This window comes from Rhyacophila brunnea, unplaced genomic scaffold (genome assembly GCF_057557595.1).
Source record: "Rhyacophila brunnea isolate RB1 unplaced genomic scaffold, BYU_Rbru_1.0 scaffold_3, whole genome shotgun sequence".
Lineage (NCBI taxonomy): Eukaryota > Metazoa > Arthropoda > Insecta > Trichoptera > Rhyacophilidae > Rhyacophila > Rhyacophila brunnea.
The window spans coordinates 31,406,007-31,428,230 of NW_028232965.1; the positions used below are offsets into that span (position 1 = coordinate 31,406,007).

Here is a 22,224-nt window from a genome sequence, read left to right on the forward strand (position 1 = left end):
CCAGCCACGTAAATCGTCTCTTCGTGATAACTACAATCACCGAAGGCTGCTGTGCTCACGAACTCGGGTATTTGTAACGCGGTCGTACCAATGTACCCCTAAGATTCGGCGGAGACATCGATTCTCAAAGCTCAAAAGCCGATAATTAATGATACATCATTGGTTATTTAAAATGCTATAATTACGTAGTTTGGTGATGATGGCTTGAAGCTTTTCTTAGAAGTAGGTATGGCCTAATGGCCCTTATGGTGGAGAAGGTTCAAAAGAAATCTTTGAGGATCCTTTGTTTGAAGCTGTGTGGATGCCGTCCATGGCTTTATCCGATTGATTTATCTTAAGAACGCTTACACACTGTGTTCAACCAAATCGCTTCGGATATTGGTATATTCCTCCTGCGTGAGAACGAGTTTATGTGAACGATTTATAAATTCTTAGTTTTATAACTTCTTAAATAATTAAATAATGGCGTAGTTAGCTCTATCGGTGTACAGATATGAACTGTATAAATTTTGTATTTACTCGTCTCTGTATAGGTACTTACTATTTTTTCTAATAGTTGCTGCATCTATTTCTTTATTTTTAAACACTATTTTAATACTATTTCTTTGATTTTTTTTTAAAATATTCTGTGCTCGTCTTGAATCTATAATCTGTAAAATTTGTTGTATGTAAATTAATTTTTAATTTGAATCTTTATGGTACTGTTGTTTTTTAAGTTTAATTAATTAACAAACTGAACTATCCCAAATGAGACAGTAATATACGTTATAAGCAGTGACGAGTGGTGGTAGAAGTAACATGCCTGCTGATTATGGGTGGTAGATAAAGTAAGAGTAAAGAATAATACAATTCTTGACGGTATACTTTGTTGAGACGAGGTTCTTTCGCCTGCGGCGCTGACAATCCTTGCCCACTTGCTCAATATACATCCACGTAAGAAGTTCAAAGTTTATTGTTGCGTTTATACATCCAACGTACGTACGTATGTAAAGAAAAAAATTAAGCATACCGTTTTTTCGGAAAATTATACAGCGTTCCTGTTCGCGAAATTTTCCATTTCGAGCACTGTATAAGATATAGCCAAGTTCGCGCAAGTGCAAGCAATAAGTTGACAAGGTTTTATCGCAATCGGATGAACGGTATGGCAGCGCATAAAATACGAACAAACAAACAAATATTGATTTTTATATATTAGATTTCAGAAGACAAGAAAATGGCACGTATACGACTTTTTTACTACCATGGAAAAAAACTTGCATTTTTTATAATTCTATAGTTAATTAATAGTCAGTCCATTTCTTGGCACCCTCTGCTATAAAGAGAATTTCATTACATTTTATTAGAAATATTATAATCGCTAGTGTGACAAGAACATTAGTTACCTAGGTAGGTAGGTAGGTATCTATTGTTTTGTTGCTGGTTATTCACCGATGGATAGTTAATGTCATAGAAAACGCGGATTTTAAAATTTTAGTAAAATTGTGGGACACAAACATGGACCACGATTTAAAATTCATAATTTTCGTAAAAAAACAAATTAATCTAGCAAAGTAGGTACCTAGGTAGGTGATCATTATTTGAATTACTTACAATGTACTTATTTAGTCAGGGAACACAAAATTAATAAGTACCTAGGTAATTTATTAATCTGTTCTATATATTTAGTGTATATTTACAGGTTTTCTATTGAAAGCGTTATTTATTATAAGTACCTACGTCATTGTCTTAATATATTAATATTACTATTACCTATGGTCATAGTTAAATTTCATTGAATATTATAATCCTGTCAGCATCCCAATCCTTATAAATAGTAATAATTTTATAATATTATTATTATTATATTGTATTTTGTATACAATTACATATTAATAATAAAATTGTTGTAATAAATAATTCGCAAATTGCAAAACAATACATATATTATAGTGACGTCACTACCTCATGCAGGGAACTCAACCTCATGTCATTTTTGACACACACATAACAATAGTAGTAAATAAGAAAACATAAAAATACAGTAGCTAAACTGTTCACTTTCAATATGCAGTTGTATAAGAACGAATGAGACAAACGTAATGCCAACGAATGCGTAAACTGGCCGCAGCTCTTTTCATCAATGAAATGACGTCGCTATGCTGTGATTGGTCAATTTATGTCACGTGGGCTGCCTCTGGGCCAATCGTTTTACATTAGGAAATCGGTAGTTAGCATGTGCCATCTGTGGGCTCCGCTATAAAGGTTTCGTTTAATGTTGAATTCGTTTTTGCGGAGTGAGGTGTGTCTGCGTTTTGTTCCGTTTTTCGTAATGGAAAAATTATTTTTAAGTGTGAAAAGTGGGTGCGTCAGTTACTAAATGAACGTTTAAGATGGACCAGTACACATATTTTATTTTATCATAAACATTTCAGTTAAGATTTCCGTTGTTACAATCGCGTTAGACAATAATAAATAACAGCGATGCCTGCGGATACTGATTCTGAGTGTGACTTTGTGACAAAAGAGTGGCTTTTTACAAATCTCCGTTCTAACGAAGGAGACTCTGTTGTGATAGACTGCAGAGGGTCTAACGAATATGCCATCTCTCATGTCAGATCGGCTGTCAACTTCTCGATCCCGAGCATCATGCTTCGACGTTTGGCAGCAGGAAAAATCGACTTGGTGTCGACAGTCCAATGCAAAGAGTTGAAAGCCAAAATCGACGCCTGTCACAATGGAGGAGTCTTCGTCCTGTACAGTGACACCACTTCGAGTCCTGTTGACGGCGATAGTGTCCACAGCATCCTTCTTAAAAGGCTCAAACAAGATGGCGTGCGTGTCGTCTGTCTCGAAGGTAAACAACTCATTTTATTTTGTATTTGTTCCTTACCTATTTCTTGCCCAGAGTCGGGATCCCCTATATATGCCTTTGGGCATTTTAGCTCGGATCCTTGGGCAACAGGGCTTCATTGATAAAATGCGCTAATGATGAAGTGCATCCATTCATGAATTCACTGCATGTTTCCAGCAACAAGTTGCACTGGTGCATTTAGATTTGATATGTATTTGGTTCGCTAGTTTGGTACCTCATTGACAATGACAACGACTCTCTCTGCCTTCCAATGTTATAAATCCGTCAGTGCTTCATCCTGTATGTTGTTAAAAATGATTATAAAGGAGAATGCCGATAGGCAAAATATTAAGTTGCTAGCCGGTACAATGCAATTTTTGTTTAGGCATAGGTTAATTAATTATACCTATGTAATATTATTACGTACCAACCAAGAATGTAGATACGACTGCGAATAAAAGTTATTTTTTATATCAATTACCCACAATCTACATAATCTACAACTACAATATGATAATACCAAAGATGTAAGTTACCCATCTACCTATTTACAATAATTTAAGAATCATTAAGTACTAAATGACAGCGCTGAAAACGTCATGGTTGTCATGAAATAGTAGGTACCTACCTAATAGAAATAGAGGATTGTAAAAGACGTATTTAGTGCCTACCTTTAATATAGTTCGATATATAATAATAATTGTAATATGTAGATAGGTACATTATGGGTTTGGAAACACTAATTGATAATACATAAATTATGTAGGTATATCTCCTATCTACGAATAATGTTGATGCATAAACATGCATAATGTTATGCTTCTTTCCATAATAAAACTATCCAGATTTTTTTTCTACATTTTCACTTCTTTTGTAGGTACCTACTTACTTACGCACCGAAAATTTTTCATACACAATGTTTGTTGGATTTGAAACAAATCTGTACTTAAGGGGGTACATGCTCAGCGTAGGTCAAAATGGAGCTTTTGTTCTATTTTCAAAGCATGATCCTGGATATTCCTTAAACGTTGTAGATAATCTATTTATATAATGTTGAAGCCTTATTATCCTTTATATTTATTTTGAACATTTGATGACTGCATAAAGTATTTTTATTACATAAAATAGTATTCTTTTAAACCTCTCGCTCTTATGTTTTAGAATATAAGTACCTAGTCATATTTCAGTACATAAATGTGCAGTGGTGTTAAGATTTTTTACATTTATTAATTTTCAAACGCATTTATAAAACCAACAAAACTTTAATCGTGTTATTATTACGAGTCTATGTTGTCGTATATCCGAAGACTTCTTCCAGGGAACTCGGAGATTATATTCTGTTCTGTGACTTCTTCAAATACAAATCGATAATTTGCTTATACGGTGACTATACATTTAACGTTAGGTATAAAAAATGAAAATATGAAAAAAAAGACCGGTTCTTCTAAAATCTAAATTCTAAAACAGCCAACTTTTTGGTTAACGATGCGATCTGAAATTTTCACCAATAGATTAGTTGGTATATGGATATAACTGTCAAAATAACATAAGTGCTATGGATTATACTGATTAGTGATTACTGATTATACTATAGCTTCCGAGATAGGTACCTAGGTACCTATTTGAATTAAACAATTCCATTATTGGTCATCGTTTTTAGGTGAACAATTGGCAGCTATCTTAAATCGGGTAATTATATTGTGACGATTGTCGTGTATAATGCCGGGTCCACATTGGCAACATGTCGCCGGCAACCTCGTTAAATTTTACGATAAGTATGATAATTATCGTAAAATTTAACGAGGTTGCCGGCGACATCTTGCCATTGTGAACCCGGCATTATACCTACGTTTTGAAATAAAAGTAACCATCCCTCATTGAAACAGTGGGTAGGTACGATTATAATGACCACAGAATAATAATAGGTATGTTGATGTAAGAGTTAAGATACATTCCAAATGCAAACCCTGTACTAGACCCATCGTAAATGTGATTTTTTCTAGTGTGTATATACCTATACCTGAGGTGTTTTCAAGTTATGTATGTTCAACATATGGAATGTTGCATTCTCAAATCTTGTGAATTATGCGTTGAATAAAAGAAATGGTTTATTAAAAATATATTATTAAAAATTAAATTCAACTATCTAATTTGAAGCTTTATCTAAATTCTAAATTTACTTACATGGAAACGTAGCAGTAGCGTGCGGTGACTTTTGACATGAGAGATGCTCTTAAAAATGTCCTTTAATATAATATATTACTTGCCCTCTTGCTTTATATATAATATATAACTAATGCGGATTTATATGGGAAGTGGATATTTCAAAAATGTACCTACAATTTATCGCTATATGGGTAATGCGGCGATCGCGACAACATACAAGTAGGTAACACAGGTATAAGTAAATACTTATATTATGTTTTATAATAATATTAGTTTATCTCCATGATTTTAATTAAACAAAATGATTTTTGAAATTTAGGTCGATAAGTAAGTACTTACTTATATTAAATATTTGAATTATCTTGGAATAATTGGTTGGGATGCGCTGTATCCATAGCACCTATTGACCGCACTCTACTGAACCTTAGGTGTGTAAGTACCTACATACTTCTAATTGCAGTCGAATTAATGACCGAACATGTATTTATAATATATTTTAAAAATAAATTCGTTAAAGCCTCATTTACATTGAGCTTCTTTACGAGTTGTGTGTTGGCGAATTTATAATCTGCCTGTAAAGTCGCCCAGTGTAATCATCGAACAAGCTAACATCTTCGATGATCACACTGGGCGACTTTACAGGCAGATTATAAATTCGCCAACAAACAGCTCGTAAAGAAGCTCAATGTAATTGAGGCTTCACCGTACGTCTTATCCTTGACGGATCACTACGGTATCGACAACATTTTTTTTTATAATCTCTGTGTTCGGTAGACCTTATTTCCAAGAGATTACTTTCCAAATTTCAACATTTTCGCCGATCCCTGTGTAGTGCACCGACTGCACCCCTTGATTTTTTTAAGTTAGTGCTCTGCTGTCTTTTCCACGTCACACTTCAGTACCCCTGTAAATCTCGTTCGGTAGATACACTTATCTCTGTTGATTGGTTATCAAATGATTAATGTAAGTATACCCGGCTTCACATGACAAATAATCAATTATTTTACAAGAGTACTTTTGATGAGTCGCTGTTAGCACTCGTGCTTTTCGCGATCCCTAGTATAATATTATATACCACACCTCTGGAAAACTCCCATTTGTAATAATTTCTGGTAATCAGAAGCAAATTCCAAGTAAGTACCTACTGTGAAATGTAAATACTTCATGCCTATCTACAGGAGGACCTCGACTTTCGCACATAATTGGTTCCTGAAAAGGTGTGCGAATGTTGAATGTTCGAAAGTAGAGGGAAGTAAAAAAAATTAAATTGTGTGTAGGTGAAATATTTATTTATCAAGTAAATATAAGATGTTTAAAAGACATGTTTAAGTGGGGTTTGCGGGTGTTTCCCTTAAAAAGTTATCAAGAGTTAACTCTTTGCCACTCTTCTTTTTCTTATTTTAAATAAAATATTTTAAATGGTAAATCATTAACTTTACAATATTGCTTAATGCTGGCACGAAATGTAAAGTGAACCAATCTTTTAATATTAACGCAGTAAACCCAGACTTTTTTATTTGATTACTGTAAGCAATTCTTTATCCTTCCCTTTCAATGTTCTGGGATTTTCTGGTTGATAAATTAACATTGGCATCAATTTTAAATCACCAGCCAAGTTTCCACCAAGAAGCAATGTCAATCGGTTTTTAGAAGGTTTATGCCCTGGGGCAACTGATTCTTCCTTAGATAAGAATGTACGACTAGGCATTTTTTCCAAAATAAACCTGTGTCATCTGCATTAAATATTTGGCTAGAGGAATATTCTCCATCTTTAATAATTTTGGATAATGAGGAAATAAATTCTTTTGCAGCATCTTTATCCGCATCAGCCGATTTTCCAGTGAATTTAATATAAACCAACTGTTACTTGCTTGAAAAATCGTGTTAGAATCTTCTTTTTCTAGCCTTCCAATCTTTGTACAAACTAAGAGCCTTCGCTTGAATAATTGAAATATTCAGAGGGACATCTTTTTGATGTTGGTCGTCGATCCATGATGACAAATATTTTTCCATTTCATCCATAACTATGCTGTGTCCTTTAGAAACAACCTTTAAAGATAATATATTTCCACAATTTTGAACGTATTCCTTAATTTTATTTTTATTTTTCAAAATTGAACATATCGTAGTAGACCTGTTTGTATCATACGAACGTCCGATTGAAGCAAAAGATTCACCGCAATCAGAACGTCATGTGAAGTTTATAAGTCCTTGATTTTTTTTGTTCGTATCAACACTGCAGTTTTTCCGTTTCTCACTCATGTTTATAAATTTTTAGGGTGAAATATTTCAAATAAAGAAAATTAGCAAAACGCACATGACACGCCCGCACGCGCTTCTGCGCAAGCCACCTATCCTAGTTAACTCACAAGCAAAGTGACGGGTGCGAGCAGGATGCAAGTGACGCAAGAAATGCACTTGCTTGTGAGCGAGCGAGAAGGGGATATCTTAACCCCACGACCAGCGCGACGTTTTAAAAAAACGATTTTTTTTGAAATGTGCGAAATAGCGAATTGTGCGAAAGTCGAACGTTCGTAAGTCGAGGTCCGCCTGTATTCACTATTTATCGCGAATATCAATATTGGCGGAGATAACACGTACCTACCTACATTAGTTTTTTTGCTTATAAGTAGGTACACTTGTCTACTTTTAAAATCATAGAATAATAACGTAGAGAATTAATACATGTGTATTATCGGGTCTAGGACGATTTGGCACCGGACAACTGGACGCCACGGAATTCGAAAATAAATAGACATTAGGTACTTATAGATACTTTAAAAAAAATATTCAGTATTATTATTTATATTTCAATGATTATATTATGATTTAATAGTTGGTGAGAATGTAAATATGCAGACGTAAACAATGATTTAATCGTGCATATGTTTAGGTTCCAACGAAAAAAGAGTTTTTTATTTTATATAAAGCCTTATGCCGATAATTATCATAATTGCTGAAGAAGTTTTACGGTAATTATCATACTTATCGTAAAATTTAACGAGGTTGTCGGGCGACATGTTGCCAGTGTGGGCCCGGCATTAGGTATGGTAATTCTCAATCCGCGATAAAGAATACATTATGTTAAGAGTAAAATGAATTCAAACTACTAGGTAGTACATAGAAAATGATTAAAATACCTCGTCTACACGTGTCTACGACAGTGCGGCGTCCAATTGTCCGCAGGCCAGTCGTCCCATTTCCTGTATTATCTTTATGAGAATTTTGAAGCATGAATTATTAGTTCAGTTAGGCATGCATGGGTAGTGTTGTATCATGTAAATACCTATATCATATCTTCATAATCCATGATGCTTTATATTTTTATAAAATATATTTTACAATTAGCAGTATATTATAATAATTAATACGATGCGCAGAAACTCACAACACAACGCTATCCAACAATTATTGCCATTCTATCCTTTCCTTGTTATACGTAGGTATAACATATAGGTATGTTGGTATCTAATCTTGTTAGGGCTGTACCTATCATATTATTATAAAATTCGTTATCATTGTTATTTGTTTGCAGAATAACTTCATTGGTTGCATTTCTTGATTAAAAACGACGAATAACATTTGTTTTATTCTACATACAATAATTTGTAGGTGACTGTGACTACCCCCCATATACATAATAGGTATGTATAGCAAGAAAACAATAATGCGTAAAGAGAAGGGATCGTGAAATCATCCGCAGAATTCTCTTCATGTAAAAACTACCAAAAGATATGATGCAGAATCCACGGACGTATTACAACATTTTCAGAAGATTTCGGTTTTATTTATCAATCGTTGACACCAGCCGCCGTCAATCGTCTGCTGAAGGCCTTACCAATCTTGCTCAAAATATCTTGGTCCCATGATTTCGGCACCCATTCATTTCCGTTGAATTTATATCCACTCAATATTAATTTTATTAATCGAATGATTATCGCGTAAAAAATCACGCCAAAGTGATTGTGTCACCTATCGTAAGGGGTCGTCCATATGTTATGATATTTTGTGACTATTTTCATAGTTTCTATTTTGGCATGGATGAATATTCTTTACATAATATAATATAATGTAGGTACATTGTACAGCGATGATTATTATGGTAAGGTTATTATGAAAGCTGAATTTTGTCTTAATAAGTTAAATTTACAAATCTACTTGATGCAATCATATACTGGCTGCTTAATATGTTGCTAACGAGATGTTTTTCTCACATAATAATTATCAATCCCGGAATTTTGACGTCGGGATTAGCGTTCTCGATCCTGGTCCCGGGATTCGTGAAAACCGTATGAAATTTGTCGCAAATATTTTCAGCATTTCAACCAGATTAGGTATTAGAAAAATGCATACATTTGTTATGATTGCTTATGCAAAAAAATGCAGATCTTGAAATCTCGAGACAATAAATATGTAGTGTGTAGGTGACGTCATTATGCTTGATTGACGACCTTGTTCTGATAATTTTCAACAAAACCGTAACAATTAATTCACATTATCATGGCAAGAAGTGATAATATATGGTATATTTTATAATATAAAGAGATAAACAATATTTCAATAAACTGACTCGTCGATAGGTATGATAAGTCTACGATATTTTGCAATAACAGATCAAACTACAACTTATATGACAGTTATTAGATGTTAATATTTTTGATTTAGAAACTTAACTATTACTATTTAATAATATATATTTTTAGTTTATGGAAATACGCTATTTTTGTCTATATACAACAACGAATCGCTAATCGAGATTGGTGTCAGGATTACGAACCTAAATTCGCACAAATCTTTTATGGTGTTTCGAGTTTTGTGATATGTACCTACCTATCATTGATCACGACACGAATACTGCATTGTCACAATGTCATTACGTCCCTCGATGCTGTTTCTAAATATAACCCATAACCTGCGTAGGATCGTTTCGAAATGTATTCAATATCTAATGCGCTTACTTCCACTTGACGGCCAGTTTCCTCTCATAAGAACACTTCCTAATAAACGGTAATATCATATCTAATGTAATTTCCCATTTAAGTTTTCTCCAGTACCTATCTACCCACTTCGTAACGCAAAATAACCGCCCAGCGTCAATGACATCTCAATTGTCTTATGTGACAAGAAAAATAATAATTCAGATACTTGTACTTAGACTTAGAATATACTGGGAAATGTGACTTAGAATGTTTATTTAAATAGGTATTTAGTATCAAGACAACAGTTAGACTATAGATACATCAGACAACATGTCATGATGATGGCTATGTTGATACAGCTGGTACCTACATTTAGCTAATGATTTTATTTCATTCATAGTATTCTTCGTTAGAGTTTTATTAACAGGTATCTGAAATCATGTCTGGATAACCATCCATCCACACATAGGTGAATGGATGAACCATGTTTCCAACCGGATGTCTAACATCCCCGGGTAAAATGGCAGAAGACGTGATTGACGTCCTGCCGCAAAAAAATATATGGGTAGATAGACCAAGGAACAGAAAAAATAATCTGTTCTGTGGCTGGCATTTCTATCATTTCTACGAGCGCGTAAATGTAGAAATCGTTTTGGAGACAATAACATTGCGCTCATGAGAAAACAATACCTCGTATGCCACATGACACTATTTGTGCATGAGATGAAAATAATCTATGTAATCTCTATGCTTCCATCATATTTATCATGTATTTTTCGTATTCAACTACTTATTAGTCTTAATAGTGAAATACAAAAAATGTAGAATTTTTATGCATTAATAGTGACTAGAGAGAGTTTTCTTCGTGTTTTGTGGCATACGAGGTATATTGTTTTCTCATGAGCGATTGTCTATTTTGTGTCAGAAATTGGTTATTCCATTGGTATTGCGAAAGTATTCGTCATCACTCAACCATCGGGACATGTCAGGAACAATATACCTACATATCGCCACCGAGGATTTATATATTGTATATAACAACTAGTGATTGTTAAAAAGCTGGGTAGGTACATATCCTTTTATTGTTTGATCATTTATGTTTTTGATGACTTCTTCACTCGTTCTAGTAAATACTTGTGCAAAGTTTTGTTGTTATTACTACATAGGTAGCCCAATTTAGATGAAAAAATAATTTACTGATGTAGATCAATAATTCTTGAACCACCATTCAAGAGATGTAAAATACGGAAATGTCAGACGATGGTCATCTCACCGAGTAGATGTAATAACGAATCGTTGGCTGCCAGCAAGATTTAAATTCCACGTGATTTTGTATTTTCAACTAGTTTATGAACCGGAAATTCCAATCCGAAGGCAGGTTAAATGGACCAAGAATAGCGTTTCTCAATCCAGCGGAGGCGGGTCAAGGAGACGCTTGGTAGGCAAATACCACGTGGGCTGATAATCAGAACTCACGAAGAAACAGTGAGCTTATAATATCGTTTCAGTCGTCGTGTAGGTATATAACTTTACTATAAATACTTTACCTTTTTGAATTCTTACTTACCATACGGATTGCAACGTGAAGCATCGACGCCGAACCTTCTGGATCACAATTAATATCATTGAGTGGACTGCAACTCTAGCTCCGTTCGGGCGTCACAGTATTAGCATAATGAAGCATTCACTACAGCAATTACAAGCGTTGTATTACACGAGTACAGTAAAGTTTGTACACGTGGTGATCCTCCTTGGTTAAATTTGGCAGGGATGTAGCCCTCGACCTCCTTATTGACCAAAAATAGTCCCAACGATCAGAGTGGCGCGTGGCTTTTTATAAAGGGTGCCCAGGGTCTTACATATTTCAATGTTTACGAAATCATACCTGGCTCAGTCTGTAATTACCCTATCGTATGCTATAATATCAATAAATGATATCAAATTAAAGCTAAAAGAATAATAAATCGAATATTTTATAAATATAATAGATACCTACATTTATTACATAATTACCCACTTAATTTAGAAAATACCTATGTGGTTTTTCAAACAAAATAGGAATTTCTACCTCAATTTTAGAATATTATGTGTACCCCAAAACTAATTTATTTAATATATTTAAAAAAAAAGTAGATTTATTTGTTACTTTTAACTGTTTAGTTTATATTTATATTGATAATGGGCATTTTCGCCAAAGTTTGTACATTGCGTTTTTGGCATGTCCCATGACTTTGATTGATTTTTTCATAGTTATTATATTATAAAATGTTGGAAAGTTATGTACTTTTAACATGCAAATTTATTAATTTACTCTATTCAATCAGTTAAATACAACTATCTGACCTGTATATATTTTTAATTGATTATTTAGATCGAAAGGTAGTGCGTTTTTACCATGTCCCACCCATAAATTCAAATAAACAAAGTCTGATTTCGTCATTAATTTTGAGTGTGTAAAATTAAATTCGTAGTGTTTTCAACAGCTTACATTATATATTTTTGGAAAATATATAGTTTTTTCGTAAATTTGTACCAATATTGAAAAAAAATCACGTTTAAAGTGTGTCCCAGGATATTTGAAAAAGTGGAACTCCACATTCCGTTACCACGATTTTAGCATGAAGGCGAAAAATTTTCACTATAAATATGTTTTTTTTTAATGTAGCAACATTTTTGTATAACACTGATCGCCATGTACACTTTAAATTGTTGGTGTGTGTCGGTATCGCTATCGGAACATTTTGCTTTCTGGGTTGGTCATTTAAGAAGTTCCACTACTGTTACCACGATTTATAAGGTAAGAAAACACATATTTCTATTTCACATACTACACATATGGAGCTTATCTTTCATACTACAGATATAATAAAACATATCGCAGGTTTAACAATAAAACTAAGCTAAATTTTGGCTTCAAACACTTCTGAAACAGAATCCGTTACTTCCACTCCGAAACTATATTGGTGGTAACGTATATGTGGAATGTAAAAGTAACGAAATGGCATGCATAAAGTTGGGTTTACAGTGTGTGTTTAGTTCTTCATAGATTATAAAAAAAATTATTTTGTCTGTTCGTATGAAAAACAAAAATATTTTCATTAAAAAATATAAAAAATAACCTGACTATAATATAATAATATAATAAAGATTAAAAAAGTATGTGATATGTCTGAATACGCAAAAATAGCGCACATAAAAGTATGGAGATAAAAAAAAACAACAAAAGGAAAAGAAAAAACACCAGACTGAAATAATTGCGAGACAGGCACTGGCTCTGTCATACTCTTTCTGTTATACGCCACCAAAATTTTAAAACTTCTCCATACATTTTAGGCATAGAAATTTATAAAAATGTATGAAAAAGTATTTTTTTGTCACGTTTAACAGAAATGTGTACTCGATTAGATTTAATACCTAGAACTGTAGGTATTCACGAAATGTCAGAAAAGTACGTCTTGATTACAATCAACCTGTATAGCTACATTTTATGTTGATGAATACAATTAAATTTCAAGACAACATAAAGTCGAACTTGGTTAATACGAGGAAGATGGGACCGACTGAATTTGCTTGTTATAAGCGTTACTCGTTATATCAGAGAATAGGTATTTTTAAATGAGCATGTCACATTACACAAAAAGCCGAAAATAAAAAATTTGGAAACCATCGTAAAAATCCCCGAAACGAGCATGGCATTCATAAACTACAAAAGAAGTTGTTTATTGTAATTAACGCTGGTAGGTACCTACGGACTTCACAAACCTTGGATTTTTCAACCATATGCGTGGATACTTTTTTATTATTGTCGGTGAAACACCAATAAGGTAGGTACTTAGACACTTTACTAGTGTCATAAACGTAATCCGACCCCGGCGGCATCCTGTCCAATCGGATTTTATTGCTTAGGGTCGAAATGTTTTAAAACGGTCGACACATTAACAGTATTTTAGCTCGGTATATCCGATAAGTTGCTCGTTATAACAGTGAAAGAATTAAATGTATGGCGAAAATCATAAACCAATTGTCAACAAATGTTTCGTTATTACATCCGAGATCTCGCTATGTCAGAGATCGTAATAACCGAGTTTGACTATAATTATTTTCGTAAAAGTTATATACTCCGTGCCGCGCTAGGAACTCGCGTCTGAATCCCTTGCTGATTTTTTTTTTCATATATTGTTAATTTGCTTAAAAATATTTTTTATCTGAGTTACAAATAATATAAATGCCAAATAAAGTTATGGTAATGTATAGTGTGTCAAAATTATTACCTACCTTATTTTACAAGTATTGTGAAATTTATTATAAAATATGTCTATTTTAGTGATTAAGTTTGATTTGTTTTGTTATTTTGACGCACGTTGAATATTTATCTGTCTATCAAAAAATTCAAATAAATTTCATAAAACAAAAATTTGTTTTTATGGTAACATGTAACTTAAGCTTTACAAATTACACTCCGTTACCATTTCGTTCCATTCCGAAAATGTCCCCAAAAAAGTTGAACGTTAACTATTTTTCATTTGATTATTAAATAACGAAACTTATTTATTTTTCCAATAAAATTTAGTAAAAGTGATTATTGTCTTTAAAAAAATAGCAGAACGAACATTGATTGGTTTTTTCAAATACTAAAGGAAAAATGCTCTGCCATTATAGACATAGGGTAACGGAGGGGAACGAAATGTGCCCAAGAATTAAAATTCAATAATATTTTTTGACTATTTGTAGTTTTATTTTGAAGTGTATGGTTTTTTTAATCTAATAGAGCTCTTTTAAGTGATAAAAAGTGTTTCATTCATGTTTTAAAAGCTAAGTTTCGTAGTCACGGAACGGAAACTTATTATGCCCAATTTCATAATAAAAATGATATAAATATTGTATTAATCAATATTTTGCTGAAAAATTGCTATCACCAATTCAGCAATAGAACAAGGAATCTGCTAGCTATATAAAAATGGTTAATTTGAGTGAAAAAATAATATTACCCAAATTTCAAACATGTACAAACTTTGGCGAAAATGCCCTAATACAAAGTAACAAGTTCACGCGTTTAGCATAGGACTGTTGATAGGTTATCTCCATGGCAGGTTATCACTATACGCAAATTTATATTTGGAAAAAACCCACATTTGGAATATTTTACAAATGTGTTTTTTGAAACAGCATCCTAGTCAAGTTATTTATCTATACGTACCTACTACAATTTCGAAAATATATTTGGATGTTTCTATGTTTGTACCGTCAGTCGGTTTTTCTTTATACACACGCAGTCGGATTTCGAAAAAATTTGGAGGGTAGACGTAGGCCGATGAGCCGGATTGCGTGGTTGGGGTTTTGAATTTCAGTATACATCTATATAATATATAAAAATGAATGTCTGTCTGTCTGCCTGTCCCGTATGCGTTCCTATACCATTCATCCGATTGCGATGAAACTTTCGTCAGTTGTTGTGCCCACACCCGCGAAGGTTTTTGAATTAGTAGGTACAACCATCTCCTTCTTCTATTCGTTTGCGTTCCTATACCATTCATCCGATTGCGATGAAACTTTCGACAGTTGATGTGCCCACACCCGCGAAGGTTTTTGAATTAGTACAACCATTTTCTTCTATTATATCTTCTTCTATTCGTATGCGTTCGTATACCATTAATCCGATTGCAATGAAACTTTCGTCAGTTGTGCCCACACCCGCGAAGGTTTCTGAATTAGTACAACCATATTTTGCTTCTTCTATTATATCTTCTTCTATTTGTATGCGTCCCTATACCATTCATCCGATTGCAATGAAACTTTGGTCAGTTGTTTTGCTCACTCCCACGAAGGTATCCGAATTAGTACAACCATCTTCTTCTTCTATTCGTATGCGTTCCTATACCATTCATCCGATTGCAATGAAACTTTGGTCAGTTGTTGTGCGCAAACCTGCAAAGGTTTCTCAATTATTACAACCATCTTCTTCTATTCGTATGCGTTCATTCATCCGATTGCAATGAAACTTTGGTGAGTTGTTGTTGTGCGCACACCCGCGAAGGTTTCTGAGTTAGTACAACCATCTTCTTTTTCTTCTATTTGTATGCGTTCTTATACCATTGATCCGATTGCGATGAAACTTTTGTCAGTTGTTGTGCGCACACCCGCGTAGGTTTCTGAATTAGTACAACCATCTTCTTTTTCTCCTATTTGTATGCGTTCCTATACCATTCATCCGATTGCGATGAAACTTTTGTCAGTTGTTGTGCGCACACTCGCATAGGTTTCTAAATTAGTATAACCATCTTCTATTCTATCTGCTTCTATTCGTATGCATTCATATACGCCCGCAAAGGTAGGTATAAGTATTTTTAAAAACATCTCTCTCTCTGTTTTTTTTTTTAATATATATAAAAAATATTAAAACTATGAATTAGTCAAAAATCTTTTATTTTATTATTATTGAAGAATATATTTGGATATTTGTATGTACCGTCCTGGCGTCAGTTTTTCTTTATACAAATCACACACACGCGCAGTCGGATTTCGACAAAATTTGGAGTGTAGACGAAGGCCGACGAGCCGGAGGGTGTGGTCGGGGTCTCGAATTTCAGATTTAACCCGTTGCACCCCGGGAACAGTTTTACGGTCTTGCGGAAAAAGGCCGCCGCGTACAGGTCCTTAAAACGCGGAAGTTAATGCTGCAACCCCCATTTTTATTGAAAATGTGGCTACAATGTGTACATTTAAAAAATATTGGCATTTATTTCAGTTCGATCGGAGGTCAAATAGCAAAGTTAGATGCAAATAATTGTGTTATTAGAATTGCTAATCGGTAGGGAGCCAACCGAGCCGGCGCGGCGCGGGCGACGCAGTGCTACCAAATTTTCTGATGAATCAAATTCAAAAAGGCTCAGCGAGACTCAACATATGTGCATTTTTCAGCTCTGATATATTGCATAGGAGATAATCTGATGATTTGGCGTAAACATTTCCATCGCGTTTCCGTGTTTTTTAAATTCAATCCTCTGCACTCTATGTATTATATTTAGTATTTTTAATTTCAAATATTAAACCATTCCACTCTGATAATCGCAATGATACTGCTAGTAACCTATATTTATAAATTTATAACTTTTTATTATATATAAATAATTGAAGTAGGTTGTTTCAAAGAACTCCCTTCTAAAATACCTACTTCAAATTTGAGTTAGAATAATTCTGCATTCAGCTGACGATGTGTAAATTATATGAATCGATAACGACCATTAACTGTAAGCTTGGCCAAGAGCTAGGCTCGCGCAAAGTGATGGCCTGCTAAGCATGCTACTGTTTCTAGCATACACGGTCTCCTACAGCTCAGTTGGCCTGCTACCTCCCATGATATAGCGGAATAACCGATAAACCCAATAAATGATATAGGAAACCATCTAGCCGGATTTTACGCATAGCGAATAGCTAATAGGTATGTCAAACTGGAAGATTTTGTTCTTTCCAATGCAATGGATATAGTTGGAATGACATATAGAAGAGGGAGATAGATAATAAAATAATATGAAATGACGTTATGTAGCAGTGAGTAATTTTAAAATGCGGCCACCCAGGTTTCTGTATATCTGTAATAAATATACTACAAAGATGTTGCAAAGAGCAAATTTCTATAAAGACGTAGCCTGAACATAAGTATTATTTAACTGAGACAAAAAAGGATCCCTAATTTTCATATACACTCTGAAATGAGAGGATGCTTTTATATATTTGACATATAAAAATTACATTTACGTGTCAAATAATATAATCAATCATACAAAAGTATACGGTGCGTGTATGGCTATAGATGGGCAATCGCAATATGGTTCGACGAACTGAATGATCGCTTATTAAATCTGCATGAAACTGTTGAAGTACGATTTATTCGGTGAGCTAACTTGACATCACAGACTCACAGGAAGTCTTCTTCTCTGTGTTCGTAAATAATGCAAATGGAAAAATTCGCGGAATCATCAGCTGTCACAACATGATTTCCACGTAGGTTAACTTTAGCTAGAGAAAATCCGCTGGGAGAGAGAATACGAGTGGATTTATTTTTATTTTCCAGATAAAGTTTTTTAAATTTCGGAAGTATCGAGATTATTTTAATCGATCGATTTTATTTTCTACTCGTGTGAAGTAAATTAATAATACAGCGTTCATCGTCTATTTACTATTATTATACGATGACTATTTAGTACTTGATATTATTAATTAGGTGATGGATAGGTATGTCGGTACTACGGTTAATTTCTCAAAGGAAATGGTGCATCCTGTGCGTCAGGCAGAACCGGAAGGAAGCACGGTTCACAGTATTTCTCACAAGGAACGAACGGTCACGAAAATATCGTTAAAAATCTTCTTTATTGTTGAATACCTAGTGATGACGTATTCGTTTGATACTTTATCCGACCATCATAACAGGATAAGGCTGTGATTCCAGGAATGACACCTGTGTAACCTATATGTACCTACTGTACTTTTTAGTTGAAAATTGTGTAGTTATTAGTTAAATGATTAAATTTACAGGTGTTTCTTTACCAATTTGTAGTTAGTTAGATGTCGCATCAAAATATTAAAAGGGGTTGAATGCTGTATATGGCATAACCTGGAGCTATACGACATCCTCCAAACAGAATGTATCTCCACATTCGTTAAACTTAGGAGACTCCGGGGGCGGGCTACATAGTGACAATGGGCAGTGCTCAATCGCCGAGGGACATCCTAGATAGCAGACCGGACGATCGGTGGTCGATTGGCAGGCCCCATATTCGTGCGGTTGGACGGTGTCAACAAGAACGCTAGAGCGGCTGATGCGGACACTGGCCTAGGATATGGTGAGATGGAGGAATCTAGGACCACTCCTGGTTTATTAAGGATTTGCTGATGATGATAGATATGACTAGAGGTGGAAACTTAATCCCGGATGTCTAAGAGGGAGAACCCCATAATTATTTTGGAACCGGTACCCTTTTTTCATAATTTAATAATATTGGGGTTGTTGTAGTTCCAAATGCATATTATGTATCTAGTTTTCAAGTGTCCATCATGCAAGGAAATTAATACTATTTGTCCGAAATCTTTGTCTGTTTTCACGTTATGTACTATTAGTAGCGAACTGTTTACAATTTACAATTACATGTTACATAATAGTTATCCAGATTAGGGATTGAAATACCGAATGAATATATCAATACCGGTATTTCGGTATCTATTATTGAATACCGGTATTCGTCAAAACATATTATTGAAAAAAAGAAGTAACTATCGATAAATATAGGTAACTATTAAAATATATTTAAAACACTATTTTATGGCAACCTTAAGTACAGACCTACATTTATTATGTTGACCTTTATAAATATGTATTGATCATAATATTTTAGAACTGATAATTTTTACAGTCCGGTACACCGGTGTTGTAGTATGTACATCCAACAAATGTTGGATCAATAGTAAGTGATAAATTAATAATTGGAAATCTTTGCCACGAATATTTTCTTTTTCAAAATTTGTTAATTTATCGCGACAATTCCATAACTATATTTGAGGGATTTTGTTTTAATTTTATTTAACTTTTGTTGGTTTAAGTCAATAAATTTGGGTTTCGGCAGCATAAAAAGTATACACTAAATTTAATATACAATAAATAGTACCTAGTAAGTAATGAAAAATAACATTAAATTCATTTCGAAAAACATAAACGTATATGCTTTTTTTACCGAAAATACCGGTATTTTGGATTTTTGAAACCGGTATTTCGGTATCGATAAATAATTTAATACCGGTATTGCAATCCCTAATCCAGATACGTAACAAGTATTTAGCTCTAGGAGTAAGTTTCTGCAACATGTTCTCCTTGATTTTGACTCGAGAACCGTAATGTACCTACATATTATACATAAATATCTTAACATATCGCCATTGTACAGGCCAAGTAGGGTAACCCTCAAATATCAAATTGTTCAGGAAGTGAAGAAAACTGTGGGCATTGGATTTACTTATTATTTTATTACAAATTGAGTGGCTTACTCTGTACATACCCTGTGGCTTACGTTTAGAGAGGGTTACAGCCATAGAGATGTTGTTGCATCATTTGGCTGGAATATTTTTTGTCGAGTTACAAATGGCTTAAAAATAGTTTTGAATTATTTTGATATGACATATTTTTTGGGATTTATGATACTTGGCCAGTTCGTGTAAGGGTATGGAATAAGTCCATTACCATCAAAATGTCACTTTGGTGAAAAGTGAGGGTTACGGCAATTGGCCTGTAGTGACGATATTATGGACGATGGGTGTTAGCTATTGAATCATACATGGATATAACTATCATGGATGAGTATTAACACGACTACGGGCATCCACTCCACATCCCTACAGACGCACGAAAACAAAATAAGTACTGATTTTCCTTAGTCGAAATTTCCTTGGCTATTTTTGAACAACCAGAATCGAATCCTAGAACAGGGATTTCCAATTATTATAGTTTGACGGTAGGTACTTAACCCCGGGAGCGAACTTTATAGCTATTATGTATACCAGGGGTGGCGAACCTTTTTACGAACGCGTGCCAAAATTTCCCAAATAATATTTTTCGACTGTCGCGACGTGCCAAGCAGTTTTTCATGGCGAAAAAAAGATTTAAAAAGTTTTCTAAAAAAATAGTTTTTAAGAATTCGATTAAAAAGTTTAAAAATTACAATTGAGTTCTTGATATTCTATCTTTCACCGTATTTCTAGCCGAATGCATATCTATTATAAGAGATGGTGGAAGTATTTGAACCACTCTTCTTTCATATTATATTCTCCATCATTGAACGGTTTTCCATTTTTAGAGATTACGTTTCAGTCAAAATAAACAGCGGTTATTATATTTCAATGTCTGCCGAAAATTAATATCATAATGTTTGTTGATTGAATATTTGTGTTTTTAATTGCCCGATCCTAAGGACCGACTTATACAATCGTATATTTACATTAAACGTAATGATTATATTGAAAAGCATTTGCTGTTATTTTTTATACAATGCGATTTGTCATTAATGAATGAATTTCATCGTTTCCGTTTGGGCATCGATTGGTAAACATAATATGAAAAATCGAAGAAAATACGCATGGCTATGTCGTCATTATTTTTTAATATTATATATAAGTACTTAAGTCAGTATATATCTATTTGTAAAACTTTTTTTATAAAAAATAACATTTTTTTTAAATATGTATAATATATACAATAGTAATTTCTTTTTTTTCAAAATGAAACATTCGCGTGCCATGCAAAATCATTTTGCGGGCCATATGTTCGCAATCCCTGACGTATAAGATAGCTCTGTTGTGACTAGCGCCCACTCTTTATCTTTATAATATCCGCATCCAACAATAATTATTGCACTTTATGTATACCGATCGAAGAAATAGTGTAAAAATAAAGATAAGCCATTGAACATAACGCTGTGCTAGAATTAATTGGTTTTATTATTATTAGTCCAGTCAATCTGTACTTTTTGGTTGCAAAAAGTGGGGTAGAAGATTTTTTTTTTCCTACTTGTATAGATGATAATGAGTAAGAAAAAAACGAGTTTGCCAATTCGGATGACTTCGATTGTGCCCTCGGAGATGATTGATTGCCACCATTGTAAACTATCAAATGATAATAAAATATTAATTTAATCTTAAAATTTAATTGTGATTTTTACTAAAAATAAAAAAAAAGAAATCATTTCTCGCGTTTCGTACTATATTTTCTCTGGCAACACTGATTCATTACATTATGCATTTTATAAGGTGAATTGGGGAGAGCACTATTGTGTGAAATATTTTGGAACATCGTTGATGGAAAAAGGTAGGTAGGCTTTCCTTGAAAGTGGAGCTTATAAAATTAAATCCTGCTTCGGTTCCACTTACTTTGTGAGCCACTATTTTCGACCGTAAAGATAATAAATATAAAAAACAGACCTAGACCGATGTCAATCTTGACGACGTATTAGATTATTAGAATATTATTAAATATGTACCCCGAACTATAAGAAATTAGTCGATGAAATAATACACTATCAACGTTCACACTGTTTTAATTTATATCTTAATCGCAATATTCTTTTTTAGATTTTATTATTTTTAATTTCATGTATTGTGTATGTTTTTTTTGTGAATGTCAAATTCTTTAACTAGGTATTAATTATTGTGTCTTCTTCTTAATAATAATGACAAAGAATAACAAGTATGTAGTAACATCTTCACGTTGAATCTTACCACGTTTTTCTTAGCTCGTATTCTTATTTGTCCGGTGGTTGTTTATCTAGT

At 33.6% G+C, this 22,224-nt stretch overlaps 1 protein-coding gene across 2 annotated transcripts in view; it reads left to right on the plus strand.

The window, feature by feature from the left end:
• Window positions 1–2,250: 2,250 nt before the first annotated feature.
• The window catches only part of Mkp3 (Mitogen-activated protein kinase phosphatase 3), a 128,486-nt gene continuing 108,512 nt past the window's right edge, over window positions 2,251–22,224 (plus strand). For both annotated transcript variants that reach the window (XM_085952128.1, XM_085952129.1), the window contains exon 1: window positions 2,251–2,833. In XM_085952128.1, coding sequence (XP_085808254.1) covers window positions 2,461–2,833 — 373 coding nt within the window. In that variant the 5' untranslated portion in view covers window positions 2,251–2,460. The remainder of the gene's footprint in view (window positions 2,834–22,224) is intronic.